The sequence below is a fragment of the Protopterus annectens genome, chromosome 13.part0, assembly GCF_019279795.1.
Source record: "Protopterus annectens isolate FY-2018-M chromosome 13.part0, PAN1.0, whole genome shotgun sequence".
Classification (NCBI taxonomy): Eukaryota; Metazoa; Chordata; order Ceratodontiformes; family Protopteridae; genus Protopterus; species Protopterus annectens.
The window spans coordinates 678101264-678113002 of NC_056747.1; the positions used below are offsets into that span (position 1 = coordinate 678101264).

The 11739-nt window shown below is 40.4% G+C and overlaps 1 protein-coding gene across 2 annotated transcripts in view; it reads left to right on the forward strand.

Moving 5' to 3' along the window:
• The window catches only part of SERPINF2 (serpin family F member 2), a 606479-nt gene that overhangs the window by 400547 nt on the left and 194193 nt on the right, over positions 1-11739 (forward strand). For both annotated transcript variants that reach the window (XM_044054366.1, XM_044054365.1), the window contains one exon: positions 4372-4777. In XM_044054366.1, the coding sequence (XP_043910301.1) occupies positions 4372-4777 (406 nt within the window). The remainder of the gene's footprint in view (positions 1-4371; positions 4778-11739) is intronic.

An 11739-nucleotide genomic window follows, 5' to 3' on the forward strand; every position in this document is an offset into this window, starting at 1 on the left:
CTTTGCATCACCAAAAGAACATCATCCCCACGGTAAAGCATGGTGATGGCAGTATCATGCTTTGGGGCCGCTTTTCTTCAGCTGGAACTGGGGCTTTAGTCAAGGTGGAGGGAATTATGAACAGTTCCAAATACCAGTCAAATTTGGCCCAAAACCTTCAGGCGTCTGCTAGAAAGCTGAAGATGAAGAGGAATTTCACCTTTCAACATGACGATGACCCTAAGCATACATCCAAATTAACAAAAGAATGGCTTCACCAGAAGAAAATTAAACTTTTGTAATGGTCCAGCCAGAGCCCAGACTTAAATCCAATAGAAAATCTGTGGGATGACCTAAAGAGGGCTGTGCACAAGAGATGCCCTCGCAATCTGACAGATTTGGAGCGCTTTTGCAAGGAAGAGTGGGCAAATATTGCCAAGTCAAGTGCCATGTTGATACACTCCTACCCAATAAGACTGAATTCTGTAATTAAATCAAAAGGTGCTTCAACAAAGTATTAGTTTAAGGGTGTGCACACTTATGCAACCAACTGATTATACATTTTTTATTTTTTATATTTTTTTCCCCTAACAGATTTATTTTTCAATTGAATTGTACAGGTTATAGGTCACATTAAAGGTGGGAAAAGTTTTGAAATGATTTATTGTAGTCTCATTTTTTTATATCACAAAAACCTGGCATTTTAACAGGGGTGTGTGCACTTTTTATATCCACTGTACCTGTAAGTTGCAGCTATCCCCTTGCAACTGTATTGAGTTTTGCCAAAAGTGCTTATTTAGAGTGTTTGCATTCAGGCAATGTGTTGTCCAGCCATCAATATGATTCTCAGTAGCCTATATTCTGAGTTCATATCATGCCCCTTTCTTTTCTCCAAAGTAAGCATTACAAAGCTCTTTAGTCTCACTTCAAATGGCAGCTGATTGAGTTGTCTTATTATCTTTATAAACAGTTAACACATTTCCTCCTACAACTAATTTTGTTTCTCTAAATGATTACCAGAAGGGAAAAGTATACCATGCATCTTATCCAAGCCCTGTACATGGAAATTACAATCTTAACATCCCCAGATTCCAATTTGAAAGCTATGTATCCCGTCTATTGTTTTTTGCCACTGTTTTTTTTCACTTTGCTTTTTATGATTCACTATAGGGATGCTACCTCCCCCCCCATCCTTTTTCTCCTCTGTGGTTACAGGCACACTTCCATCTATACAGTACTCATATTAGTAGAATTACCGCAACCAAAGTGTATACATTGTAACTCATATGATATCGCTACTCCACAGATCTCAGTAGAGTCTTTTGAAACTCACTGTCCACAGTTGTCCCAGCATGGATGACATCCACAAATAAAATTAGCATTAGCATATGCTCATCCCATAAGTGATACCTGATAGAAATATATTAAGTAGCATTGGGCTATAGACCTGGGCCTTGAGACGTCCTACTAGTCAACTTCTTCTCTTCTAATTTTACCCATCTGTCAGCTACCACCCTGATGGGCGACCTACAGATCTATCAGAATCGCCTGTTTTTATCTTTTAAACTTCTTTGTGAAGCTATGTCAAAGGCCTTACTGTGATCTTGGGAAATCACATCCGTTGATCTCGCCTATGCACCTTTTTGTAAAAATGGTAAGCTTTTTGACAGACCAGGTCAGTTGTAAAACTGTAAGACATTTGACTGACACAGTCTGCTTTCTATGACACTATGTTTAAAGTAAGTTAGCCAGCCTGGTTCTGAGATTTCTTTCATTAATCTCCCCAGCGTTGCGTTATGCTTGCTGATACTCTTTTCCTTGCATTCTTTTTGGACCCCTTTTTACACAAAGAAGAAGCTCTCAAACTGGTCAAAGACTGCCTGCTCAAATTACTAATTTTCAGACACTTTCTGAACTGTAAGATTAGATTCTCCTTACCCTGTAGTACAGTGGCCTCAAACTGATTATATTAAGGGCTGGAGTACAAGGGACACAATGTCCTACCTGGGGATCATGTGGGGTGCTTTGACTCATGAAAAAACTTGATTTACAAGTATTTAGCAGATGCACTGTGGGGCAATTTATTCTATTCAGAGTTGCAGTGATGCAAATTGGTTTCAAGTAACAGTCCTAGGTCCATGTAAAGGAAATGGTGGTGATTCTATCAATGTACTAGAGTCTTTCCACTCTCCCGGGTTGTGTAAATACTAATTAGTGGACCAGCCAGTAACTCTGGCAGCGTCTTTAGCACTAGTCTGTGAGTTTTATCACATCTTAGTTCTTTGAATTCCTTTCCTGTCTTGTCCTTATTTATTGACCCACATTTCCTCTTACCCTCCACTTAACTTCCACACATTTTCCCTCTCCTTCTTTCTCCTTACTAAAGCTTGAAACTAAAAAGCAGTTTGGTAGCTCAACATACTCATTTGGTTCCACATTTCTTTTCATTTTTTCCATCACTGCCAAGACTTGTCTTCCTTTCTTATTCTCACTCAGATATCTGAAAAATTGATTTTGTTCTTCTTTAGCCCTCTCAGCAAGTTTCTTTTCCATTTCCCTTCTGTTGCAGTCACAGACCTCTAACTTCTTCATACACATTTTGTCTCCTTCTTCTTTACTTTTTATGTTTGCATAGTACCTGACTGCTCATCTAAGATGGCTATCTGTTCTGCCTTCCTGCTAACCCCTTATCATGTACTCATCCACTCCTTCAAACGAACAACCACTTTTCACATCATCCTACCATATTTCCCTTAACCCTATCACATAGTATATCATAATCTAACCCACTTTTAGTCCCAAGTTTCCCTCCTGGAATCTTCCCCTAATTCCTTAAGTTACCATGAACTTTGTGTGTCAGTGACACCTTCATCTCCATTTCACCCACTGTTTCTTCTTTTAGTTAGTTTACATCCAATATGCTCTTCCTACTGATTGTTTTTTTCACTCTTAGGTGGACTGCTCTCCTTGCAGCCCCTGCTAAGGTAAATTCCTCCTTATAAGCTAATGACGACATCCTCTGTTTTACTCCTATTAATTTCAGCTCCTCATTAATCTCCCACTCCAGTATCACATGGTCTGTACATTGTGTTAAGCCACTATTGCTTTGCTTCTTCATGACTTGTTCTTATTTACATCATGACAGATTTTCTCTTATTATTATTATTATTCCCAATTTCCTCTGCACAGCAGTCAGTCTCCTCACTCACATTACCACTCTTCCTCCTACTATATCTTCCTTACTTCTCCCCTACAGTTTGCTTCCAGATACAAACAAGTCCCAGTTTCTGTTATCTGTTACTTTCACTTACTTAGCTTCTAACATCCCATCCACAAAATGTGGAAGACTGCCTCACATAATGTGGAACAAATGGGTAAAATGTGGAAGACTGCCTCAAATAATGTGGAACAAATGGGTAAAAAGTGGAACACTTGCTAAACACTTGCAACTTCAACTAGGAAGCTCACAGCATGGTTACCAACTGTTTCTTCATACTTATAAAATATATATTTTGACAAATTCACATAATTTAAAATTATTTATCATGACTATTTGTTGAAAAGTCTTAATGAATATTTAGCAGAGCCTTTTAAGTGTAGAAGACCATGGAACATAGAATTTTAAGCTGCAAAATGAGGCGTATCAGTATAACGAGGGACAATTGAGACATGTAGTCACCCATATTTCAATCACTCATGTAGTATCTACCTTTCCTTCTTCAAGAATCCCATCTAATACATTTTATTTCCTATTATCTTTGCATAGCAGAGCATAAATGTCTATGTGCCTGCTGGCTGTCTTCCTTCTACCCACACATCTTCCTTAATGCTACTTTTCACTGTCCTCATGTTCCACCTATGTGTCTTTGCAAGCAGCCAAGGGTTTCAAAACTTGCAAGGCTAACTGATGTTAGGAGTATTATAGTGACAGCAATCCTTCCTTGAGCTAACAGGTTTGCTTTTCAGATACTACCTAACAGAAACTGTGATGTTACAATATAGTGAAGGAGGGGAAGCATTTGCTAGTAAAACAACACATAGTCTGTTTAATTGCGCACAAGCAGCTGTTCAGATTACCTGAGGTGCAAATCCTGTCATGCAGAAAAGTAACAAAACAATGCATTTCCTTCTAAGCAACACCTGGGTGACCTAAACAACAAGTTATCGGACAGAGTGAATAGTCCTCAAGGTCAATGCATTTCCCAGGAAAACAATGGGCAACAAACAAATATAAGAGAAAACAGCAAAAAGAACACGCAATGAAAGGGAAACAGATCACCTTTCCCTCTGTAATGATGTATGAGTAGTTTTTAAGTAAATCATTATAACAGTCTGACTGAATATGGGGTGGCAGCTCTGTATCCATAGTAACTTCTCTTTTATTCTTTCAAGGATGCAGAGGAACTCATTGATAAAGAAAAGGTATCGAAAGCTGATCATTCTACCACTGATGCTCCTGAGGATATAAATTTATCAACCCCTCCAACCTCTGGATTTTTCCTCCCAACAACCCCTATTTTGGACGACTCACCAGATGACAATGTAGAACGGCCAGAAGGGCTGGATATCCATGACATCTATAATGAATCTATAGAGGGCCCAGCCACTGGTTTGCCAGAGGAACACACAGAGGGAGAGTGCCAGCTGGAAGCTACACTGGAAGACATGCAGCTGACTGGGGAAGCTTTGATGAAGTTTGGGCTTGATCTGTACAAAATCATTAGGTTAGACACAACAAAACCCAATATAGTACTGTCACCACTGAGCATTGCCTTAGGCCTTTCCCAGCTGGCATTAGGTAAGTATGAACAAGGGCAAATATCATTATAATACATACACATATTATTTTATAAATGGATGGTTACTGTTTGTAGACATTTGAAATAAACAGAAAACAAATAATGACCTAATATATTCCAATTTACCTCACAAGATTACAGACATCAGACTTGGGAAGGCATCAACAGCATTAGCTGTACCTTCCTGCTTCTACAACTGCTCTGCAAGTCAGTGATAAGATGTATATTATAAATACGTGTGAATCTGCGAGTCTGGCTAGTGCAAATGTCATGCACCAAAGTGCTATAACAGAAAGGTGAAAGAAAGTACATAGCATTATAGCGTGATATGGTGGCAAAAGCCAGGGTACCATTTGGCTAGGCTTATATAAAATGAGTGCATGCAAAATGTCTTCTTAACTCTCTTCTCTATGTGCACATATAATGCATTTTCCCAAATCACTCTATAAGAATAGCATTATAATTGTATAACCCTTAAGAAAAACCTTAGTGAATTTGTTTTTGACTATTTGTAATAATGAATGTTCTTATTGTGTAAACTGGTCTTCTCAATGTATCATTTATATTTTTCATATTTCTGTAATTTGTATTTTTGGAGCTTTTCTCCCCGGGCCTCCACTGAAAACGGGTCCTTGGGGCCCAGTGGACGTCCCCGGTAATCAAACTGGAAATAAATAATAATAAATAATAAATATAGGCCTTAGGGCTAATAGCCTAGTACCTACCTATGAACCTATGATAGATAATCAGTCCATCTACTGCACTGTTACACAGATATGCCTTTGTCTACAAGCCTGTCACCTAACTTTTAAAACATATTACTTGCTCTACAGAACCTATAGGTAATGAACTTGTTTTGTCTGAAATGGGAAGTGAAAGCATGGCAGAGATAACAAGTAAGAGTTGTATAACAGAAAGGTCGGTTAGAGTGACCTGTAAAGAAGGATACCATGCATTGTGACCAATATCCATGGTGATGCTACCAGGAATATCTTGTTTTTTTTTTTTCTTTTTTCTGAAGGCAGCAGGGTAACCATAATATAATACACCTTGTGAGCTATGACCATAACCAGTGAAAAACAGCAAATCAATAAATTATGAGAACAGCTGTAAAAAATCTTAACAATGGCATGAAGTCTGTGATGAATAGTAGTTCACATCAGCTTCTGGTGCTTATGGGAGGAGGCTAGTCTATGATGAATAGAAGGTCACATCAACTTCTGCTGCACATGGGTGGAGACTAGTCGGTGATGACTAGTAGGTCACATCAGCTTCTGCTGCTTATGGGAGGAGACTAGTCAGTGATAAATAGTAGGTCACATCAGCTTCTGCTGCTTATGGGAGGAGACTAGTCAGTGATGAATAGTAGGTCACATCAGCTTCTGCTGCTTATGGGAGGAGACTAGTCTATGATGAATAGAAGGTCACATTAACTTCTGCTGCACATGGGTGGAGACTAGTCGGTGATGACTAGTAGGTCACATCAGCTTCTGCTGCTTATGGGAGGAGACTAGTCAGTGATGAATAGTAGGTCACATCAGCTTCTGCTGCTTATGGGAGGAGACTAGTTGGTGATGACTAGTAGGTCACGTAAGCATCTACTGCTTATGGGAGGAGACTGCAAGAGAATAGACTAGAAATCAGAACCATTATGGTGCTTACTAATGGTGACAATAAATGGTGGTGCATCACATAAAGTGAAGAAAGGACAAATGCTTCTCACCATATCAACTCTACGCATCACTGATCTGTGTGACTGAGCTGTGATGCAGCTTTGTTTGTTTTTTGTCTGCTTAAATTTATTTTATTTGTTAACTAAGAAGCTTGAGCTTAGAAGGTTCATTAATGAAAATTCCACACCAAAAGGCAAATGCTGGGATTTAGAAAGAATTTCTTGCATCTGCATAAAGTGCAACTGCAGTGAGGTACATTTTAAACAGTCACATAAAGTGCAATGCACAGACATGTCTAGCTTCAATGAGGAAAATCTCATTATTGGCTAATTTGCATGTCTCTGAATCACATGTTTGTTTGTGTCTTTCGGCTTTTCCCGGTTAGGGGTCGCCACAGAGGAATTCCGGTCCGCTCTGAATCACATGTAATTACCTTATTACTGTCAGTGTTAAATAGCATTTTTTGGCAGTAATTGCCATGTGTGCGTGCACGTGCACACACACACACACACACACACACACACACACACACACACACACACACATACTCAAATCCCCCTCCTCCATTGAATTCCCCTATATTTAACTCTAATACAATCTCTCCAATTGCATGCAATGGAAGAATGTAGCATTTTAATCATGTTAACTCACATGGCCAAACATGCTAATTTACTTAGCCCAGCAATTCACATGGCTGAACATGTTAATTTACTTAGCCCAGCAGTTCATCTCCCATCCTCATATAGCCCTTCCTGCTGGCATTTCTTGGGGAAAACACAAAATTACTTACTATTAACAGGTCCCCACTGTGATGCATCAATAACATTTAGCATGGCCATGGGGACAGCTCACTGTGGGAATTCTACCAACCATGTAAAATCACTGTGGTGGAACTGTCTCTGAATCAGTGGTTTCAAGTGGTTCATCACTCATGTTAGGGCTTACCTCTCCCAGTCGCCATTTTTTAAATCCCAGCCAAAGTGATAAAAAAAATAAACATGAAAAGGACATTAACTTAATGAAATGGAAACTTAATATTTGCATGGCTGTGCAATAAAACACACAAGTATCATGAAAAATATCATATTCAGGTCAAACAAAGGAGATAAGTAACATAGCTCACAGATTATAAGGAAAGGACTGAAAGAGGGATAAAATTATTTGGAAGGAGCTGAGAAACTGACCAGGAAATGTGTAGAACATGAAAGAGCATCAGATGGAGTGCAACAAAGTAATAAGTGAAGAGAAGAAAAAATGGAACTGACAGGCAGTGGATAGAGGGTCTGAGTGCTAAAAATGGATAGCGGAAGACAAAGAAAAATATCAAGTATTCTGAAAAAAGTAGGTGAGCCAAAAATCAGAAGAAAGGCCAAAGAAGCACACTCTGTGAGGCTAACAGGATACTTAGCATAAGTGAAGGAAGATAAAATGTAAGGTGCTCCTGAAAGACACACTCAAAGGAGAAATGTAAACAGTAAAAGCAATGTTAATAAGAAAAATGAAAAAAATGATGCCAGGCTAATACGAGTGTGTGTGTGTGTGTGTGTGTGTGTGTGTGTGTGTGTGTGTGTGTGTGTGTGTGTGTGTGTGTGTGTGTGTGTGTGTGTGTGTGTGTGTGTTTGTGTGTGTGTACATATATATAACACTTGGTCTGATACTGAAGACATCAGACTTCAAAACATTGAGCAAAACTGCTCAAAAATCAAATAAATAAAACACTGTAAACACTATTTTTTGCAGGGGAAGAAGCCCTTATGGACCCCCAGCTAATATATAAATTGATATATATATATATATATATATATATATATATATATATATATATATATATATATATATATATATATATATGTGTGTGTGTGTGTTGTTGTTGTTGTTGTCTTTCAGGTTTTCCCGGTTAGGGGTCACCACAGCGGAATTCCGGTCCGCTACTGATTGGCAGTAGATTTTCACGAACGCCGAGGTGCCAGCTCAACGTTCAACCTTCAACGAAGGCACACCCATTTACGCATGCCTTTTGAACGCCCAGCCAACTGCAGGGAGGAAATGCAGACTCCACACAGAAGGTACTCCCCGCACTCCAGCCGAGAATCGAATGGGAGAACCTCTTGCTGTGAGGCAACAACGCTACCGCTGCACCACCGTGAATGTACTATATATATATATATATATATATATATATATATATATATATATATATATATATATATATACATATATGGATTCACTTTATATCCTCGAAATACTGAAATATCAAAATTCAGTATTTCGAAGCTATAAAGTTGAATTTTTGAAAGCACGAAAACTCAGAAGTGCGAAATCCAAAAGCTCGCACACCGGAGATTTTGTGTTTCGCATTTCTACTGCATACACACACACCATCCTCCCCACACACAAACACAAACTCTCTACTACATAAAAACAGGGGGCAAGCACCCCTGCACCCCCCACACCCCCCTATTTAAATATTCTCACTCCAAGGTCGCACAACACACAAGCACACACAAAACACCACCACATAGACTACATTCTCCTCGCACAAACACATAGGTTCATAGGTTCATAGGCAAGTACTAAACTATCTGCCCAAGGGCATTTATAAGCCTAGCCAGAATGTGTTTGTTTTTGTCACCCCCTTAGATTAGTTCCCTGTGCCTCTGTCCAGCAGAGCCATTAGTTCCCTGCGCCACTGTCCAGCAGAGCCACTGCAGTGATCCCCGGGGTAAATTTTCTATTTCCCATCCACCCGACAAGGTTTCTCTTGAAGAGTGTTAATGAGGTGCTCTGCCTGATGTATATTGGAATCCAGTTCCAAAGCATGGGGAGTCTCTGGGACAGGAATGTATCTCTCCAGCATGTCCTATTTATTGTTGCAGTGAGGCTTATATCTCTAGAGCATGTGGCTCTTCAGGATTTGCTTTTTTTTAGGTGGAGCATGTCCATCAAGTCTGGGTTGGACATGGCCTTTTATGTCAGGCAGAGATCACCTTTGAGTAAGCGATATGCAACCAAGTACAGCTGGAGTTTCTTGAGTCAGGCTGCATGGGGCATCTGTTTGAGGCCAGTAATCCTCTTGGTGAGGTATTTTTGTGGTCTTTCCAGCTGTTGCAGGTGTCTTGTAAGGTACATCCCAAATGGGGCGTTGTATTCTATGATGGGTCTAATGAATGATGAGTAGAGAGGCACAATAACCTCTTTTGTTCAAGATGCGAACCCTTTTGTGATTAGCTGGGCCACATAGAAGGATTTTCTAACCACCTTGGCAATATGATTATCAAAGGAGAGATTACTATCTACTTGGGTCCCCAGATCCCTTATTACATTTTCTGTATTTAGGGGACTACCACCTATGTGGTAGTTCGCGTATACTTTGTTTTTTCCAAAGGGGATGACTATGCACTTTTTGGCATTTAGCTTGAGGCCATGATTTTGACACCAGGTATCCGTCTCAGTGAGACCCAGCTGGAGGGTGTCTGGATCAGCCAGAGAATCAATTATGGCCCCTAGTTTGCAGTCGTCTGTGAACCTGGTCAGCCATAGTCCTCCTATGCTTGCCTGTACCTCTGAGAAGTATATACCAAACAGGAGGGGTCCTAGGACTGAGCCCTGGGGGACGCCACTTGTAACCGGTTAAGAGTCGGACATAGAGCCTGCAACTCTCACCATGTGGGTTCTATCCATGAGCCAGATGGCAACCCATCTCGTGACGTAGGGGTTTATGTTCAGTCTGGTGAGCTTGTCTATAATACTAGATTGGGGATTGGTGTCAAAAGCCTTTGCAAGGTCTAGGTAGGCTGTGTGGACCTCCTTTCCCTCGTCTAATGCCTTGTTAACCATCTCAAAGAAGTCCACCAGGTTTAGGAGGCATGATCTGCCCTTAACAAAGCCAAACTGGGTAGGGTCCAAGGTTTGGAGGTTCCCAGTGTCTCTGTTAAAGAGTTCCATGATGATGATGATAAATATTCTCACTCTCATTTAACATCACAGCAACAGAACATACTGACACACACCACAGCCCCTACCCAAAATCCTGAACGCACGCACACACAGCACACACGCACACATGCACACACGCACACACACGCACACACACACACGCGCGCACACACACACACGCGCGCACACACACACACACACACACACACACACACACACACACACACACACACACACACACAGACACGCACGCACACACGCACACACACACACACACGCACGCACGCACGTACACACACACACACACACACACACACACACACACACTCTTACCTGAATCCATAACCACAGCAAAACCTCAGAAGCGTGAAATTCAAAACCGCCAGAATTCGAGGTTTTGAATTTTGCACTTCTGAGCTTCCGCTGTTCTCAGGATTCCACTTTATGGGCTCAAAATACTGAATTTCAATATTTCAGTATTTTGAGCTTCTAAAGTGAATCATAAATCTTACAACTACATATTACTCACTAACAAAAATTACACCATCTCACCACACTAAGAAAAACTCTCACAGACCAAGCTCACGAACAATTAATATTAAAATACACATACTGACACTCCTACAAACTCTGCTAACCTCTGGTGACATTCACCCAAATCCAGGTCCCCTCTCAGCTAGACAAGCATCTGACCTGCTAATCCTAAATCTCAACATAAGAAGTATTAACAACAAGCTAACAGACCTTCGTGCATTCATAGCCCACTACAACCCTGATATACTCGCCATTACAGAAATCTGGCTTAAACCCAGTATCCAAGATGAAGGCTTTCTTCCCCCAGGGTATAATACACTTAGATTTGATAGAACAAACAGGAAAGGAGGAGAAGTAGCCATTCTCTTTAAAAACACCCTTAACCTCCAGCTCCTGCACACCACCCCACCCACTTTTCAAAATGCTGAAGTCCTATTTTCTGTCCTATCCATAAGAAACACCAAGAAGATCAATATAATATGCTGCTACATACCTCCAGGCAACAACTCGCTCATAATAGAAGACATCCTACATTGGACAAAGGACAATCTACCTCAGGAAACAATCCTACTAGGAGACCTTAACACTGACTGGGCAGCCTGTAACTCCAGCAGCCCCTCTACTCATATCAATCTATATGGGTTCTCTCAACTAATTAAAGAACCAACTAGAATAGATGAGAAAACAAAGAGAGAATCCATACGGGACTGGACACTAACCAACTATCCCAAACAAAACTATACAGTATGCTGTCTCCCGGATGACTTAAGTGATCATCTCCCCACCTATCTACTCCAGAAACACTCCAATCACCCCAA